General features: G+C 30.6%; 1 protein-coding gene across 3 annotated transcripts in view; it reads right to left on the bottom strand.

Annotated features, from left to right (window-relative positions):
• Window positions 1-21,110, bottom strand: part of LOC143222275 (histone lysine demethylase PHF8-like) — a 91,367-nt gene that overhangs the window by 36,442 nt on the left and 33,815 nt on the right. The window contains exons 4-13 of one of the 3 annotated variants that reach the window (XM_076448567.1): window positions 19,174-19,232; window positions 16,309-16,352; window positions 15,510-15,665; window positions 12,774-12,918; window positions 12,124-12,322; window positions 7,121-7,371; window positions 5,828-5,934; window positions 2,982-3,076; window positions 1,920-2,009; window positions 825-932 (exon numbers count right to left, since the gene is read on the bottom strand). In XM_076448567.1, coding sequence (XP_076304682.1) covers window positions 825-932; window positions 1,920-2,009; window positions 2,982-3,076; window positions 5,828-5,934; window positions 7,121-7,371; window positions 12,124-12,322; window positions 12,774-12,918; window positions 15,510-15,665; window positions 16,309-16,352; window positions 19,174-19,232 — 1,254 coding nt within the window. Of the gene's footprint in view, window positions 1-824; window positions 933-1,919; window positions 2,010-2,981; window positions 3,077-5,827; window positions 5,935-7,120; window positions 7,372-12,123; window positions 12,323-12,773; window positions 12,919-15,509; window positions 15,671-16,308; window positions 16,353-19,173; window positions 19,233-21,110 lie in introns of those variants that run through there. The other 2 variants (XM_076448568.1, XM_076448569.1) reach the window with 2 other exon arrangements.

The raw sequence follows: 21,110 nt of genomic DNA, 5'->3' as shown, positions 1-21,110 counted from the left end.
TTATAATGTATGCTATAATCCAATATAAAATTTATGTTTTAATTCTTTTATTTCAAAAGAAACTTTAAATTGCTTGTGACACACAAGCAATTACAAGTCTGAGATTTTGGTCTTTTAACCTCAATGTATGTACAGAAATTAGGCTAACTGCTCTATTTACATATCCTTCCATCAAATTCCTAAAGTAAATTAAAAAAAATATATATTTTGTGAACTCTCTACAGAAGTCAATTCTACTTTAATATTTTGCCCCACATTCTCTTTTGATGCTCTTCAAGTCTAATGACAAGTAAGCAAAAGGAAAAAGGCTTTCCTTTTTTATTGAAACATTGAAAATGTCTGCATAACAGTCAAAATAGAACTAAAAAAATCAAACATCAAAAATTTCTACAGACAAAATAACTTATTTACACAGATATGAAATCAATTCAAGGCCTATATACACACACACACATATACACACAGAATTTAAAAAAAAGTTCATCTTTCCTCCTGCTACTTTTATTCAAGAATTATGCACATTAAATGCACGAGATAAAAGTAAGAAAATATCGGTTCAACAGTGAACAAAAGCTTTTAGGCCAAAATATTTACTGAATTCTCTACTTCTGTGAATTTTCTGTGTGAAAGTTGGTTCTAAGAAACAGACCGTAATAAACACTATATATAACACAATGTTGGGCTTCTAGAACATTGGTGCAAGCATTCACTCTTTTTACAGCAAGGATCTATTTGGTTATGATCCAATATATACTCACAGTGATTAAAATAACTCATTTAAAGGGCCTTAAACAAAACATAAATCTGATTTAATAAACACTTACAGCTTCTAAGTCTTTGTCCAGACTACTCCCTGTCACAGAATGCAGTTGTTTTCTTAGTCTTAGAGGCTTCTTATCTTCTTTTACCATCTTGTTAATTGCTTGTCTCTTCTAAACACCCAAAACAAAAGTTTAAATTATTTCAATCAATATACAATGGGAAAAAAGCAAATACTGAGGACCTCTTCTAAGCCATTTTGTACAATTTTACATCAACAAGTTTAACTTAATTGGCACATTTTAAATTAATTCAGTGATAAAGTAAGTAATATTTCCTTAGTTATTAAACCAAATGAACTTAATAAATTTTATTTTGATTCACAAACTTAACAACCAGCATTCAAAGGTTCATTATTTTTGATAAAATTTGCATTTGTATCAGTGAGTAACTTGCTATTCCATATAAGTACTAATATTCAATCTTGTTAAAGATGATAAAGATAGTTAAAAACTGTTGCTTAAATTACTATGGAAATGGAAGGAATACAGATTTGTTCAATGAAAAACTTGCATCCAGGAACAAAAAGGTATACAAGAATACTGATTAATTTAAGCTTCATTCATTGGAAGAGACAAAAACAGTATCCTAAAAAAAATATGACATATTCAGCTACAGTAGAACATTACGTCTATCTCTGGATGGCATTTTGAAAAGAAAAAAAAAAGTTAAAAATCATCATATTATTTGTACATATACATGTAGATGTTTCATGCCAAATTGTATGCCTTCACTATGAAGTTAAAACTATTATGATTAGTTCTCAGACTATAATGCAAAACATTTATTTATTGGCTCACAATTCTAAACCACCCAATAGTTATCTCACATTTGTTTTCTATTTTTGAAATAAAGAATTATATGAATGTTAGTTTCTTTATTCATTTTATCTGCTAAAAGGCTTAACACTTAACTGTATGGTAAATTTTATACCAACCTACAAATAATATAAATGATCCATATTCAATTTTTTCTGAAGTGTTTTAAGAATTGATAAGCTTCAAACCATGTGAGATCATGAAAACAATCACAAAAACATTATTTAAATGTTTTCTTACAAATACAAACTAATAATAATAAGACTTTCACAAGCTGCTTACTTCAACTATCCTGACTTCTCTGGAAAGCCCTTTTATCAACTTTGCAGCATCAATACCATCAGGAATATCCTCATGACTTCTACCTTTAACCTACAAACCCAGAACATCAGTACATCATTTCAACTCTATTTTAGCATCATGCACGTGTGTGTGTATATACGTATATATTATATATAAAGTTATATGAAAAAAGAAACTATGCAATTATTAATAAATGGTACATCTAACAAAAGTTAGTAACTTATGATCACCACATTGTAATTATGTTTATGAAATAAAACACAGAATTTGCAGTATGAAAGAATAATGAATGCTTTAAAATTCTGTTTTTTTTTCCTCTTAAACTGGAAAGTGAGAAAATAATTTAGCAAAAGTACCATGTTGTTTGTAGAGTTAGACCAAGCATCAATATAACTAAAACAGGAACAAAATGTGAAGCAAATATTATACTAAAAGTACTAATGTTCCACAAAATTAGTTATTACCTTTCAGTCTCCTCAAAAAGTGAAAAATTACATAAACTATAATCTTCTTTAAAAGAAAAACTGAAGGTACATAACAATGAATTAAAACAGACCATGTAAATATAAGAAAGAACATAAATTTTGTAAGTTGTGGGATAAGATTTCTGTCATTCCAAATGCTGTAATACACTGTGAGAACATACTGTTGAATATTCTGTGTATAGTACTGACAGAAAAATCTTTAAATATTCTCTATCAGTACAATTAACGTTTCAATTAATAGGTTATCCTGTACTCTCATTAACATAGCTATATATGTATTTTTATTTTATTATACAGAACACTTGGTTCCACATAAGAAGACAATACATATTCATCAACACTGTATCTAGCCTCACTATATTTGTATAAATTTGTCATACATCTAAAATTTACTTAATATTTTGCCTCAGCTAAACTTCAGACAGGTAAGGTACACACTCATATTCATGTTCCTAAAAGATGATACAAAATAGATATTTAGTTAAAATCTTCACACTGGTTTTCATAAATCTGGCCTAAATGAGTAATATACTTGAACAATCAGACAGACTCTGACCTCTGTGCCTTGACTCCAGACCTTTAGTGCTGTAATCAAAGATTTTGCACCAGCTACATTGTAGTGAGGAGCTTTTCTTTCTCCTTGGTTAATCTCTAGTAAAAACAAAGCTCTTATTATAATGATAACAACAACCAACTACTTCACTGACTATGAATACTAACTCCTCTACCCCAACAACAAGAACCACCTAACAGCATAAGTTTGATACAAAACTGTTGTTGATCAATGATTTCTATAAAACAGAAAGTGGATCCTTTTACTCACAATTTATGAACATTCATATAACATTAACTGTTTGTCTTATTCAAAGCTGTCTACTCTGTTTCTGGAAAAAAATTGTGTGACTGTGTTTATTGAAAGAGTAAATTCTGGATCTACTGTTCTTACCTTCAGAACATTCCAATTAAACTATCCAAAATTCATAAACATTCAAAAGTTGCATTTTTATATTCCTAGCATTTCTATAATTAGATACTAAAATCTTCTAGATTTTTGTGGACATTTAAATGTCATATGATAGCTGATTTTTATACAAACTGTCTAATTTTTACACTTTGGTTAGCACCCTGGTCTTAGTGAGCCACATAGATTTGAATACACAAACTCACTATAACATTTTGGTAAATGAACAGCAAAGTACTTTGACATATATATATATATATATTATTACTAAAAAAACAGGAATATTTCTGATAAATGTGAAATATTAATATTGAGTAACTTGTTTCTTCTACACACTCTTAAAAAAAATACAAACTGTATACTATTGGTACTATACATACAATAATAATGATAATTCCAGGAAATAAGCTGCTACCATGATTTATTGACCAGGGCATAAGTTTATTTCATTTGCTAGAAATTTTCTCTCAGAGAAAACAAAAAGGTGTGATCATAGTTTGTTTAAATTTCACTCAAAGCTACACAAGGGCTATCTGTGCTAGCTATCCCTAATTTAACAGTTTAAGACTAGAAGGAAGGCAGCTAATCATCATCATCCACCATCAACTCTTGGGCTGCTCTTTTACCAATGAATAGTGGGATTGACTGTCACATTATAATGTCCCCATGGCTAAAATAATGAGCATGTTTGGTGTGATGGAGATTCAAACCTGCAACCCTCAGGTTACAAATTGAGTGCCTTAACCACCTGACCATGCTGGGCTTGTGATCACAGTTAAGCCTCAAAGTTCACACTTTTTTATTTTTAGATTTAATTCTTTGGTTGTTGATCTGTTTCAGACATTTGCACCAAATTACAAAAGGGATACCTAAACTAGCAATCTATAATTTTGACTGATAAGACTAGAGAGAAGGCAACTAATTAATAACACTGGCAATTATTGGGCTATTTTAATCAAATAGTGCAATTTGAACACTCTCCCATCATCACACATGGTTTGCAATTGTCGAGCACAATTGTAAAACATGAACCACGTAACGACAAATCTACATATTGACATGTTATCACTATACCATGCCCAGCCCCACATCTAATTCACAATCATTCAATTGTAAAATCTATGATGTAATAATAATAGAAACTATAAAAATATTTCTAATATAGACTAGCAATTGTGTCAAATCAATACAAGTAAGTGCTAACAATGGTGCCACTTTAATTGGATTAGATGCTGACAATAATGTTTCATCAGTGCCTTTAGGTGCTAATAATGGTGTCACTTTAAGGCCTTTAGGTGCTAAAAACTGTAACACTTCATTGTCAGTAGGTGCTAATAATGGCGTTAGTTCAATGCCTGTTGGTACTACCAATGGTGTCACTTTACTGCTAATTTGTGCTATCAGTAGAGTTAGCTGTGATGAATAAATAACAGTGTCACTTCAGAACCAGCATGCTGACAACAGATGCAGTACATCTGTCACCTCAGCAGAGACCGTAGTATGTTGGGTATGTCATCTGTGCCAAAATGTGCTGATAGTGGAAAATAAAGTTGAATCTAAACCATTAATTCAATCACTGTATTTTTAAGTATTAAAATATGATTTTAAAAGCAGTAAAAAAATTTGAAGCAATAAGTTCCAACTTAATTAAACTTGTCTTAGTGGGATAGTCCAGAAGTTATAACAGAAGATTTGAGTAAAAAATTTAAAAACCAGAAAAGCTAAAATGATAAGCCAGTTTATATTATTTCATTTTTTTAATATGTGCTTCCTGTACATACAACAGTAATTACAAATTTTATGCATTTTCTTAAAATGGCCAACAAATGTTCCATCTTATCGCAGTTAACATTCCTTAAGTATCATTTTGACATTTTCAATTCTGTAATTTCATAACAGCATACTATATAAGTGAGTAAACAGTGCTAGTGAAACAAAATATTATATCCCAACAGAAGTCAATAAACCATTCATATAATATAAAACACATAGTTTTCTCAAGAGAAAGGTTTGTCATTGTTTATCATCTCTTTTTTTGGTATAATTTATCTCTGTTTACCATTTCATGTTTACGTTAATTAAAATGTCCAAGTTTTATTCTTAAAAAATAATTAATCCTTAGCCCACAGGAACATTCAACAAGTTTTACTTAGTGATGTGAAACCTTCACTGTAATGTAAATAGACTGCAGTTACACTAACATGCATCCTTTTAACAGAGTTTACCTTTTACCTCAGATATTAACATTACAAATTATGGGTAGTCAATTTTTTATTTAATTAAATTACACAAATGGAAGTTAGTTTACTTGAAAACATTTCTTGTTGCTTTGACACACACAATTAAAAGAATGCTTCCTTTCAATAAATATGATTTGCTAAAAAAAATAAACTCTTAAAATATGCTCAAACTGCAAAAAAATAAATGTGAATTAATTGTACCTCTTAGCTGTTGGAGAACAAGCTCTGCAGCAAACCAGTGTGTTGTTTCAAACCATGGAAACCGATACTTGTGTGGAGTTTTTATCCTCTGCTCGGTTTCATAGACTCTGAAAATCAGTAAAATGGCCAGTTGACTACAGTACATATGGGAAAATGTACATGAATAATCTAATCAGGTATCTCCCAACGAATAATTATTAAACTTAAATCTTTTTATGAGAATTAATCCATTTCAGTTCTTTGGTTGCTTGTTTTGGAACAAAGCCAAACTAAGCTATCTGCTTTGTCCATCACAGAGAAATAAACCTCAGGTTTCAGCATTGTTAATTCGTAAACTTACTGCTACCAGCCAGTGAGCAACCCACTTCAGTAACTTGAGTTTAATTTCAATAGCAACTGAGAAAAACAGGATGTTCCATAAGGAAGGTGAATTCAACTGAAATCACAAATAAACAGAGGATGGACAAATTGGAATCCACTCCACTGTAGCGAGATTAGAACTTCAGTACCCTAGCCATGGAAAGCAGAAGTGGATTATGAGCAAATGGTTAGAATATATAAATTACAAGTATTTAACATATTCCTTTCAGTTCATTTCCAAGGTTGCAACATAAATTCCAAAGGTCATCACACATCACCTGCTCTTCATCTCATTATAGCCTAAATTTCAAAATAGAAACCTTTACATTTTATGAAATCAGTAAATGTTTACAAGCTTTTTGGTAAGGATAGCAATGATGCTAAGAATATTTGGGACTTCAGACCTAAGCTCACAGGTTTGTTTTTTTTCCTGGATTGGCTTCTCTGTAACTTTATTTTAACTGTTTTACTTTCCTTATTCAAAATGACTCAAAGTTATCAACAAAGTGTAAGAAGAAAGGACTATGCTACTTTCAGTGATTCTATTGACCACTGTTGATCTGAGTAAGCAGTAAGTTATGAGTATGGCATATTTCCAATGAAGGTTATAAATTAAACTTACATCCTAAGATTTACCTTTAGGATAAAATCAAATTAATTACTTAAAACCACAAAAATACATACACATCAATAGCTATGTGGTATTCCTACACAACAAGAGCTAATAAATTCATATTAAGCTCAAAAATTATATACTTTATACAATTTCAGTATTATATATTTCAAATAAAACTATTATGAGGACATTCAACTGAAATTAAATGCACATAAGCTGGCAGAAAATTAAGTATGTCATAATAATAAAGAAAAAATATTATAATAAGAACACAAAGAAATATATCAAAACACAAGACAAATATCAAATATACTTACTGTAATTGTAACGGTATATTAAAAGTATTGAGGAAATTTCCTCCGAACACCAATGAATCTTCTGATGTAAGTACAGCATGAATCCACCCTGCTGGTATAAAAAGGGTACTTCCTTTTCTTAGAATTAATTTATAACAGGAATCAACCTGATCCCCAAAAAACATCTCACTTTGGTTGGCAGATGACATCCATCGTTCATACAATGAAACGTTTGCTGGAGTAGGTTGAATGAGGTAGAAAATTTTTTCACCCTATACATATAAATATCATTGTTGTAAGATATGTATCAATAAACTGTATATATGACAAATGTTACTAGTTAACCCTATTGCTATGGTTCATAGAATGAAAGCCATATCATATTTCATTTATTGACACTTTTTCACATTATTTTACAAATGTATGTTAATAAGCTTGGTATCAAACTGTAGATGGTAATTCAAATTTTTGTACAACCTATAAGTTTATTTCTTCATTTAAAACTAAATATTAAAAAAAATCAAAATTAGTGACTTTTGTGAGTCATGTAAGTATGTTGAATGCTGCATTGGTTTAAATAAGATATTTGTAATGTCCAAATACAGTCTATAGTTTCTTACAAATCAGGAACTCAAATTACATATATTAACAATCTAGAATATCAAATAAGAACCTCATATTTTTTTCTATTTACTGAGCTATCACTACTAATAGTGGACAAATACAGTGTTCCTGCCCATGTCTTTCCATTTTTGGAAATACATGCTTATGTACAGCTACTTCTGTCTACAACATGTAAATAACCAATTGAAAGCTCAGCATGTTCCCCTGGTGGCTTTCTCTACATAATTGAATAATTCAGCTTCAAACTCGTTCTTTTGAAATTTTAAGTGAAAAAACTAAGATGAAACTTTAGTGAGCTAAAATTTCATATTTATTAGCCCCAAATTCAACTTAATTACAAATTAGATAAATTATAATGGAATTCTATGGTATTGACACAGTAGTTTACGAATTTTGGTTATTTCAAAATGTGTATATATATATACACACAACCTTGTGCAAATACATTGAAACAAGACGAAAAATTACGAATTTTTCAGTTTTTTGCATTTTATTTCTGAGAATCCAAAAATTACTCACAAATTAATACATGATATGACCACCTTTATTTTTCAGAAGATCATTAATCCGCTTTGGCATCGTGTCCACGAGTTGACTGCAATCTTTACTAATTTTTGAATCGCGGTACCACACCTCAATTATGGCTTCAATTAGCTTATCTTTCATAGTACAGTCTTTTCCCTGAAGTCTTTCTTTACAAATTGCCCAAAGATTTTAAATAGGATTTAAGTCCAGAGAGTTTCCAGGCCAGTCCAGCACCTTTATTTGCATTGTAGTCATAAAATTCTTCACAAGTTTCGATGTGTGGCACAAAGCCAGATCTTGCTGAAAAATGCCAAATCTATCTGGAAATCTCTTTTTCAATTCTGGAATGACTCTTCTCTGCAAAACTTCGATGTACTGTGGTCCTCGCATCATACCTTCTACAATATGTAAGCCTCCAATGCCATAGTAGCTGAAAAAGCCCCAAAACATCTTCTTCAAGGGATGTTTTATGAAGTGATTGATGTGAGATTCTCCAAGTTTCTCACCTGAAGATCTGCGAACATGCAGACTTCTTTGACCCTGTACGAATAAATGAGTCTCATCACTGAATAACTCCTTCCTCCATTGTTCTTGCATCAAGTTCTTGTATTTCAGACCCCATTGATACCGTTTTTTCTTCATTGAGTTGGTAAGAAGTTGTTTTTTGACTGGTCTCCTTGCCCTTCTAATGCAATTTATGCCTTATCTAATGCAAATATATATATACACACACACACACCCTTGTGCAAGTTGTTTTTTGACTGGTCTCCTTGCCCTTCTAATACTATTACGAATGACGTAATATTCCTCAAAATTTCATCATATATCCCAAAAATAGATTGACTGTACTGCAAAACACAGCTAATGATGCCATCTGTCTGAAAAAATGACTATTAAAGGAAATCAGCAGGTCCAGTGAGTCTACACCAACCTCCATGTTGAAAATATTGTAAAATGACCATTTGTTTCAATTAATTTGCACAAGGGTGTATATAAAACTCTAAAAAAATAATTTAATATTCTTCAGCAGCCTACAGCAAATGAGTTTCAAGTTTGTAACTAGAAGATATAATTATTTTATATAATTCTTCATTTACTGTTCTATGTAATAATGTACATATGAGGGCTGTTCAAAAAATATGCGGACTGTTTGAGTTGCGCGACTCTAATTGGTTCCAGGGGAATCCGCTTGGTGTCACTAGGTTCGCACAGATCAGCTGATTACCACGCCATTTCCTGATTGCAGATATCTTCATTTGTGTATTAGCTATGCGGTTTTAAGTGAAGTGCGATTTTTTCGTTTGGCGGATTTCAGAATGAATGACCTGAAGGAGCAACAACTTGCTGTGAAATTTTGTGTTAAACTTGGAAAATCTGCGACTGAAACTTTTGCTATGCTTAACAGGGCTTACGATGATGTTGCTATGAAGCGTACGGCATGTTTCAAGTGGCATGAACGTCTTAAGGATGGTCGACAGTCCATTGAAGATGATGAGCGTCCTGGACGTCCTTCCACATCAACTGACGACCCACACGTCGACAAAATCAACACCCTGGTGCGGGCAAATCGACGTCTGACTGTCAGGGAGCTTGCTGAAGAGTGTGGGATATCAGATGGTTCTTGTTACGAGATTTTGACCGAAAAATTGAAGATGCACTGCATTGCTGCGAACTTCAGCTCTCAGAAAGGAAGACGATTTGAGACAATTCCAGAGATTAAGGCAAATGCGACGAAGGAGCTGGAGGACATTACAAAAGAAGCATACCAGAACTGTTTCAACAAGTGGAAACTGTTGGGATAAGTGTGTGTGTTGGGGAGGAGAGTACTTTGAAGGGGTCCCAGACCTGTAACTTCTAAACAAAGTACATTTTGTTTTATGACGTCAGTCCGTGTATTTTTTGAACAGACCTTGTACATACATATAATGTATTAGAATTGAAATACAACTATTTTACAAAATACTGGTCCACAAAACCCATTCAAAATATGTCACTTTGTAAAGGCCACTTTTACATTATTGGATATGGTAATATGAGTACATATGCACTGCATCTTCTATAATGTCAGCCATGCATTGCTGAAAGGTCAATATATACCAAAAAAGGTGTGTGTTGATGTATGATGTTATGAAATTTAAGCTATTTAGACTAAAAATTTATGGTTTACATGTTATAACCTGTAGTAATTCTACTTTATACAAAGAAAAAATATATTTCCCAATTTTTATGGAGATTATGAAGTTGATCAAATCAAACCAACCTGTATAGAGACGCATTAGTATTAGTAAAAATAACATATAAAACAGTTTTGTTCAAAATATTTGATAATTATCTTGAGATTGTAAAGATTTTTTTATATGAAATTTCAAAATTTTCTGTAACATGAAAGTATTATAATCTCAAATTCAAAATTACTTTGCATGTTAATGAATCAATATTCTGAAAAATAAACCAACAACAAGAAACTCTTTCATTAAAAGATCTTAATTCAAAAACCTAATATTTTGTGTATAAAAGCCTTGCAAAATTTTGTAAATATATCCAACATAATTATAAATCACAGTATAATTACTTTTCTGGTTATGAGCTACATGAATTCCACCCAACCCATAATGAAAAAACAACAACAAACAAACAAAAAAACAAAACAACAATATACATTAAAATAAGTCATGCTCTACAAAACAAATGAATAAAGTACTTTTCTGTTTTAATACTTGGTCTTTTTTTATACACTAAAGGATAAGTGTATATGAAAAAACATGTAAAAATAGTTTTATACTATGATCCTACAGCCTTAAAATATTCCCTATAAAAAATGTACACCTTTTAAAGTTTTTTGGAACTAGTACATAGATTTTAATATCCTATAAAACACAATACTAAAATAAAACTCCAGCTTCACTAGCTTTACCCGAGTGTAAACTAATATTGTATCTATATAAATTTTATATGCAGAAATGTCACCTCTTTGTAAAAATAAATGGTAGCAAGTAGTCTGATAAAAAACAACAACAATAGTTTATTAAATAAATAAGATGGTTTATTCAATGACTTATAACTCTGTCTAATCACAACAATCATCAACTCCATTTTTCAGACTTCTTAAAATTAATAAAGTACACACACACACGCACACACACAGAATAGCTCACTTTGTATAACACTTTATAAAACTATTCAATTAACTTAATATCCTCAGTTTCTCAAAATAAAGAACAAAATAAAAAATAATATTGTTATAAAATTTAAAAAAATGTTTCAGATGTTATAAGAGTTACAAAGTATTATATTTTACTTTACAGAACAAATGTTACTATGTTAGGAGATTAACAGTGTATACATATTCCATAACTGTGTAGTCAATCAAAATAAAAAGAATATATGCAAATTAGTCAGGTTCCTGTTGTAGTGTTTGTTCCAAATATTTATGCAAAGTTACACAAGGGCTATAGGGACTTAGTTGTCTGTAACTTTGAACTGGAACACTAGTAGAAAGACAGTTATCAACAGTATCTGCTACTAAACTCTCAAAATTATTCTTATCATACAGTGGAATTTAACCATCACTTTTATAACATATCCATTGCCTAAGAGGGCAGGAGTGTGATTTTGTTGGAATGGGACATGAACCATAAATCCTCAGATTCACAGCCTGGCACACTAATAAATACTACTTATCAAAATACAACCTCACAGCTATACTTTTGCTAAAAAGCACCCACAACAATGAAAATTACACTGTTCATCACAAAAGTGTGATTTTTTTTATAACTGTGGAGAAAACAATATATTCTAAAAGATTGTAACATTAATAAAGTTCATATTTCAGGTCAAGGAGAATGTGGAGTTATTTACGTAAAGAATGAGAATACCTTAAGGATATGATACCAAACTGAAGTCCCACCAAAATCAATATGAAAATCTGTATAACTATCCTTTGTTCCCATCAAACAATACTTCATAACAGCTGGTCGAGAATAAGGACAATCTTCAGGCAAGTTGGTTGGCCAGCACGTCTCCACCCAGCTTATCTTTCTCACAATAGATGGTGGGGTAACAAGTTCAGACAGCCTGTAAAAGTACAAACACAAAGAGTATTTAGAAATACACATATTCAACATTTGCACTTAAAGCAAAAAATATTTATCACACTGAGTATAAAGGAAATATCCCTGTATCCAGCATTAAAATTACTTGTATGAAAGGGCTCATGTCTTCTACAATGAAAAGAATGAGAAACAGATTCAGAAGAAAAGAGGTTTTCCTCAGGTACAAAATTATACAGATAATTAATTTACATAAGGGTTCTTCCATGCCAACTCACCCAGGAAAAAGAACCTTTCCCAATTCACGTTACAGATTTTCTTGAAAACATTCAGCCAAGCAAAATCCTAAAGCTGTACTGCATGGCTGAATAAATCAAAATGAAGTTTTTGCTTGAATTGTTTCAAGGAAATCTATGACATGAACTGGGAAGTCCTAAGTGAGTTGGCATGGAATGAAGCATAAGAAAGAAAATCACCTTGTTTTAGAAAATTCGAGGCTTATGACATTGTACACCCTACTTCTGTCAGGATTTTCAAAATAATCTGCCCACTCCTTCATTGTCATCTTAATATCTCCTTCTTGTTTCATTACATCAATCACATCCAAATGTACATCTTCACCTATAACAAGAAGAGTTGAAAGCATTATGCACAATTTTACTCATACAAAAACTTCTGAAAAAAATGAAAAAAAGGATGTTACAACTGTAAGATTAAAAATAGGACATCAAGGTAAGAGAATACAAATTTGTATGTTTAAATAAACATAACTAAAAATTAAAATACTATAAAACATATAAAATGAAACATTAATCCTGTGTTGTTATAAAGTTTAATACAATAAGAAATTTCTTTACATTTCTAGCCAGGTCATTTTCCTATTGATAATATCTGGAATCATTCAATTATATATGTGTCAAACCTTACACTAAGTTATGCTCTCAAAACATTTTGTCTTGCAGTTCCTGAGCTAAAGGCAGAAAAGAATACGAGGTGGAAGCTGAACAATATGAGAATATAACTAAGCCTATAACAAATAATGCCTCATTGTCAAGCTGTCGAGAAAAATGAGTAACGTTTTTAATGGACCAAAAAACAAATACAGAAAAAAAAAAGTTTCTATCTATCCAAAAGTTCATGGCACAATAAAGTATCATTAATGATTGCAGAAAACATCACTTTTCATGTGAAAAACAAGCTGTGTCCTATGGAAATGAAACCACTAGTCATATAGCACAATTATAGGTTTCAAGTGTCAATATATCTTTCTTATTTAACTCATAATAAACCACCTCAAAACTTCTGTAACTGGAAGAGCTATGCTACAACTTAAATGAGTAAAATCATACTAATTAATTATTTTATACAAAAAAAGATAACCTAATTTGGAAGAAAAAAACAAACTCTTAAATGATGCTGATCTCAGACAGTGAAAATGTTTTATAAGAGAAAGAGAAAATTCAATGACGGCTCCAGATTGCATCCTGGAGTATCTTCTAAATGAATTAATTCCAGGAAAATGAAATAGAATGATAAGTAGGAAACACTAATTTTTAACAATGGAATATAACAGAATTTAATTTTAAAGGTTTGAAAAGACATTAAAGTGTAAAATGTAGAATTATCCTAGCTGACCCAAGTTAGTACAGAAAGCAGAAAACAACACAGTTGTAGGTCACACACAATAAAAATCATTGTTACTGCTAATATGATAAAGCCATGCAATGCCTGAAAGTTCACCTACAGCACCACTTGAAGCATGAGGATTGCCACATGACAACTTATTATTAAACCAATATGGAAAAACAAATGACATAAGCAAAGATTTAAAGTTACTAAGGCATTCTAAAAAACATTAAATACAGTCCTGTATAAACAAGACAGATAGGTCTAAGAAGCAATATCAGAACAGTAAAATAAACTTTTCATTTTAATTTTCAAACTGACAATGACTAATACTAAAGAAACTATATATTAATCTTGTGCAGTTATGGGAAATTTTAAAAATTATGATAAAAATTATCAAATCCACCTACATTGTACAAAGGTTTCTAGAAACTATTTTATATATTCATATAATAAATTTCTATCACATCAGTTAGTCAATTGTTCTAGAGCTTTGCAAGTAGTTTTAGTAATTATGAAGCATGTTGAGCTTAATCATGTTTATACTGTCACCTAAACCCAAGTCAATATTATACACATATTAGGCTCAAAATGACTGTCTAATTTACAATATTTTAATGTTTTTGTAAATGTGGGCATATGCTTCCTGTGCCATCATTCTTGTGATTTTACTGATGTAAAATTAATGCTGGCTATCACATGAAAGTTCTGAATTTTTTGGTGACTTATTAAAAAAAAAAAAGTAAATATAAGATTCTTTAATACAAGTTATATACACTACTTTTTTGGTGGTGATAAATATTGGTTTTAAATTACTCAACAAGAGGAGAAAATCCCATTAAGTTACACATAACGTGTCAATTTAAATTTGAAAAACATATTCTAGACACTAATTTTTACAGTTTATGTATTTAATCTATTGATTAGACAAATAAAATGTATTTAATTAAAAGATTAAGAAGTTTAATTAATGGATGTACCGAGTTCACATAAATTCAAGATACTTATCTAGGTTTTTTGTTTGAACATAAATGAATTTACTTGGATACTATACTATACTTGTTAGGCATAAATTAAAATTATTTACTGAAATATGAATGCTGATTGGTCAAACTGAATTTCTCTCTCTCATGAGCTATGCTAATAGGATATAAATAGATGGGGGTTTACATGTTATAATAACAAGGCATTAACAGAAAAGACTTAATTGGAGCCTTGTTGATAGACATAAAGAATCTAAATTGTGTGTGGAGGCCACATTAACGAGACATACAAAACATCGACTTGCTGGAGAAGTGATGATTAAAGATTAAAGAATACATACACTAAATTTATGAGTAAAAAAATATTAAATGATTTACCAGAAAAGAGTATGAATAAAACACACATCAAACCAAAATTCAACTGTGACTTTTTGTCTCACCATGAGCTATAATCATACATTTCCCTAAATGACTAATATTCTTTTTGCAGGTACTTACACTGACAATTCTGCAATTTAGACAAAGTTTTTACATTACAGAATTTTCAGATAGGTATAAATCAGAACAATGCAGAATGAATTCAACGTGTAACCGTTCACTAACCTACATAATCACAGATATCATAAATGGTAAAATTCTCTGGAGGCATAACAAGATCAAGACCCTCCTTGCTTTCAATCAGTATAGGCCAATCAAATCCATTCTGCACAAGGTATGGTAATGTCAACTGTTGGCCTCTCAGCTTCACTATAACTTCATCTGCACTAAATACACAAAAACAAAACATTCAGGTAAAGCTCTTTTAACATAACAAGTGTGTAGTATAGTTTATCCTAATAACAGTAGTAACAAACTGGTTGGAGTCAGGAAAGAAATAACTGTTTTCTTATCAAGAATTTAGCTTATCAGTAAAAACACATTAAATGTGTATGGCTTAACTTTTTTTTACTAACAATGTAATGAAACTAATTAAAAGAATGTTTTGAAGATTATCTGAGGTCAACTTGCTCACCTAACTTATGACTCACTTTCTGACACTATAGTAATACATTAAGCTACACAAAAGATTGTAAGCACTGAGGTTTAAGTACTAATTATATTGAATAGAAAAATTCTTATAACAAATTTAAGTCTCTTTTGGTACATCATGAATGTTCTGTGCATCAGTGTTTAAAACTCCTATAAAGCAATAGGTAAGATCAGTATACTTGTTCTCAAATTCACCATATCATGGACAGGGTTTTGAGTCTATATCAATCTTGAAATCAAACACAACACAACTATTCAAGATGAAAATTTTGCATCTTTGATATTACTGAATGTGCATAATATAACAAGAGATACAACAATTTTGATTTTAACTGGTTCAATGTGAATGAGGATAATTTTAATTCTACTTAACTGTCTCCTCTTTCAACAAAAGCCAGCATTAATGTCAGTTTGTTTCTGTTGAAGAAAGATCCACCTTTTAAAAAAGCTTGAGTTACAGATCTTTTTATTTATCTGTAAGTGATTTTTCTTAACATAAACTAATGTCATAAAACATTACAGTAATAACATATGTATATATATATATATAAGGAATGAATCTCATTTAAAGTCAAACATTTTTTAAAAACAAATAATAGTGCATAAATACTTCATAATATAATTTCTGTAGTTCACATTGGTGTATAAAGGACAGTTTGATACTAGAAATAAATGACTTCATATCAGAATTTGTTATTTAAACAATGAAACTTTGCACTGTCAGTTACAGTTTGTGTTTTAATGAAATCCTCATGAAGGAGCTGTAAAGACAAATATTAAGTATCCAATTAAAGAAAAATAAAGTTTGGTGTTTCAAGGTAATTTATTTTTAGTATTAAATTTCATAAATAATACTAAAAATATGATGAGTGACTCAAATTTTCAACTAAACAACTTAACCCTAGTAAAAATATATTTTTAGGTTTTGGTGTTCCCACTTAGAAAATGTTTAAGTTGATATGCTTTTGGTCCTCAAGATCACATACTGTGGTAATTTGTTCATTGTCAGTTTTGATATATGCAGAATTTTGAATAATAACAAGTGCTCTTCAAGGTTATGTTTCATTCATGAAAGCGGGATTCCTGCACTAGGTATATTTCTAAGAACACTGGATAAAACTCAGCAAGCAACACGTTATTCTAATGAAAATAAGCTCTGCTAAATGATGTTATACAACTTTTCAAGCTTATCTCTAAAATAAGTGTAACATTTCAAATAAAAATTAAATATTCTAAATAAAACAAAATCTGTTTTTCAAATGCACATTAGTTTTATGTAACACTTAATTATCCTGTAAATATAAATATCAGAGATGATTTAAGCAAAAAGATTTGTTATTAAATACTAAGAAAACAAAGTCTGATTTTCTTCAATCTAAATATTTTCACCAAATTTGTTTATGTAATTATATTTAATTGCAAAGCATTGTAAAACTAGGGTTAGATGTGTTATTTAATACAACTATCTTACAGATTTACAGACAAAAAAATAAAAATATTTAAAAAGACAACTTTTGTTTACCTACTTCATGACAAGAGTATAGATTTGGTAGTATAAACAAAATGCAAACCAATTTTTCAAAACATGCTATTGAACTTCCATATAACAGGTTTTTTCAGCTTACAAAATTTTAGTTTTCACCTTACATTAAGTTCATGTAGACAGCACTAGAGGAAACATCTTGTAGTTATGGAAATGACTTCAGAAATGTGTGTACACTTTCTCTCCTTCTCTTTATTTTAATACTTTTGTATCACCAATAACATAATAAATCAAAGTATCTATTCTGGTAATACAATCAGGAAAACATTTATGTTAATTGCATAAACAGTATCTGAATATTTTACATGTTCAGTTACACTGTTGAAAATTCTATAAAACCTTAACAGTCAACTGGTATTATCTGCATTGGTATTAACAGTAAATCTTTTATCTCCTGTCTACAAAATCTATTGTGAAAAAAAATAATGTTGTAATTATTTTTAATTATTAAAACAGACAAGACATTCATTGATTTATTTCTGTTCTTGATGCAATGATAAAATGGACAAAAGCACAAACAGTAAACTTCCAAAGAAAATGTTTTTGTGGGAGCATTCACATGTGAATACTTCTTAGAAAAATAACGTTTCAAACAATTTAATCAATCCAAACCCAATAACACAAACTTATTTGCATATAAAATATAAGACGATACGATTTAATCAAATGACTACATCAGGTGTCGTACAGGAAATGGGTTTTGTAGAACCTCTGAAATCTTACTGCAGATGCTATCAAAAATATACTTGAATATAAATCATTTTGTGTAAATGGATAATTTCCACTGATTTTGAAGTATCAGCAGAAGAACTACCATTATACCAAAAGAATTAAAATATGCAAAGGTAATTAGAATTACTTCAACAAGATGAATTTATATTCTGCATTAGAAATAAAACAAAATGAGTCAATAACCTTTGTCAGGTAAAACTTTTAAACACAATAACCAGCTTTAAATTTTATTACTGATGAAGAGTTGGTATATTATATTATGAACCACGATCTCATAATACTAAAAGTTAAAGATCATAAAAATTCCCACTACTTGTAATTGCATTGTTTTTAAAATATTTTTACTAAAGACTAATTTTAAGTAACTCTAATGACACATTTAGTATAAAAAATTGTGACTGTATTATATACAGTTATGAAGATGTTTGTATTCTGTTTTATACTTTTACATTTTTAAGCTATACTAACTCCAGCTAATACAGAATTAACATTACACAGCACACACATTTATCACAAACACCAGTTATAAATAAAAGTAACTATTGTGACTGAAAATAGGTGTCTAATTTAACAGTTAACCAAAAATAATAAACAGAAAGAAATTTAATATTTTCATTTTCCATTTAAAGACAAATACTAGTAAATTACTTAAGTCTTATTATTTCATAGTTTAAAGTACTATCATCTTAAAACTGTCCAAGTTACCAGACTTTTGTTTTTGTATTAATATCAGTTTCTTTATCCCAACCTTTATTGAAAAGCTAAAATAAACAACACAATAAAACATGGACACAATCCCTTTTTAACCATTTACTATCATTCTTACCACACATTTACAGCTTTAACATACAAGTATCAAACATTTTGTAACAGGAAAATACAACAAACTTGCAAAATAAGCCACTTTTGAAAATTGGCAATTAACTTGCAGCAAATAACAACAATTTAGCAAACATGACCCACCTCCGAAAGTGCCTTTGTTTCAGTTCGTGGATAAACACTGGTGTTCCAGTTTGAATAGCCTGTCAAATAAAACATTAATGAATGACACTTGCATAAAATCTACAAAACTAAAACTCCATTAAAGTAAAGACAAAGAGTTATTATTCATAACAACACTTTACTATTATTCACAATAAATTAGGTCTGCCATGGCCAGACGGTTAGTGTGCTCTACTTATAATTTGAATTGAGGATTACGAGTTTGAATTCCTATCATACCAAACATGCTCACCCTTTCAGCCTTGAAGACATTATAATGTGATGGTCAATTGCACTATTTGTTGGTAAAATAGTAGCCCAAGATTTGGCAATGGGTGGTAATGGTTGGTTGGTTGATTTAGTGTTTTATGGCACAAAGCAGCTAGGCTATCTGCACCAAACGTCCAGTAAAAAGGTAAAAATAAGGTAAATGTAGTAAAATTCATAAAAGGAAATGAAGGTAAAACAAAACAGCATTGAAAAACATAAATAGCATAAAACCAATGTTAACATTTAGTCTACAATGTTAAGAAAGAAACCACAGTAAGAGAAGTTGTAAAAAACATTCTGTAGCATAATGGTAATTATCATAACCCACCAGAAAGACAAACAGGTAAGTACAAGAACCACCGTGAGTCACCTGAAGCTCGCCTTTCCAATCCTGGTTCCAGGTTATGCGTCATTATGACCATTTTCAAAAAGTAAAGTAATAAAAGTTTTAAAAGACATGTAGTAAAACTGTAATAAGAACTTGCCAAATGTCCAGTAAAAAGGTAAAAGTAAAGTAAATGTAGTAAAATTCATAAAAGGAAATAAAGGTTAAACAAAACAGCATTTAAAAACATAAGTAGCATAAAACCAATGTTGGCATCCAGTCTACAATGTTAAGAGAGAAACTACAGTAAGAGAAGTTATAAATGACTTTCTGTGGCATAATTGTAATTATCATAACCTGCCAGGAAGACTAACAGATAAGTACAAGAACCACTGCCAATCACCTGAAGTTGGCCTTTCCAGTCCTGGTTCCGGGTTATGTGTATTATGGCCGTTTTCAAAAAGAAAAGTAATAAATGTTTTAAAAGACATACAGCAAAACTGTAATAATAACTTGCCAGGATGACTAAAGGGTAGTTCAAACAGCAGTGTTAGTCACCCGAAGTTGGCCTTTCCAGTACTGGTTCGAGTTATTTAATTTTACAGCATTTTCTAATTTCAAATCGAACAAGAGAGACTGTGATTCTTAAAAGGGAACCACATTAAAAAACGTTTAATGTATAAATTTAACACTTAAATGGCATTAAAAATATTAATGGCCTTTAAAAAACTAAAAACGTTATCAAGGTGGACAGTGTCACCATCACCAATAACACTGTCTAATGTTACGGACAAACCTTGGGACCAAACAGTGTTAAAATGGTGCCATTGTTGAGAGTCGTAACAATGGCAAAAAAGTAAAATGTGGCTTATTGTGATCTGAGTGTTATATAGACTATACACTGGTGCATCAGTTTCAGACAAAAGAAAATGATGAGTTAAAAAACTGTGACCAATGCGTAGCATAGTTAGAACAACTTCCTCCTTCCAATCCTTACGGAAGCAAGACAGCCAAAGTCTAATATAGGGTTTTATTTGGAAAAGCTTGTTTTCGCATTGCTCACTCCAAGATGACTGCTAGCTCACACAGAGCTGAGCCTTGAATACAGGACCATAGTCCATGTATGGAATAGGCATAGTGGTGACAGTGCTAGAGCAAATAGACTTAGCTGCCATGTTGGCAAGCTCATTCCCGCGAATACCAACGTGGCCTGGTATCCAGAAAAACTGGATAGAAGTAGATGTTAATGAGAAATGGGCCAGTCAGTTTTGAATATCAGCGAGAACAGAGTGTGAACCAACATGAAGTGATTCCATGGCCAGTA

The sequence above is a fragment of the Tachypleus tridentatus genome, chromosome 8, assembly GCF_004210375.1.
Source record: "Tachypleus tridentatus isolate NWPU-2018 chromosome 8, ASM421037v1, whole genome shotgun sequence".
Classification (NCBI taxonomy): domain Eukaryota; kingdom Metazoa; phylum Arthropoda; class Merostomata; order Xiphosura; family Limulidae; genus Tachypleus; species Tachypleus tridentatus.
The sequence above is the reverse complement of the archived record's forward strand: the minus strand, read 5'-3'. Positions and strand labels throughout refer to the sequence as shown.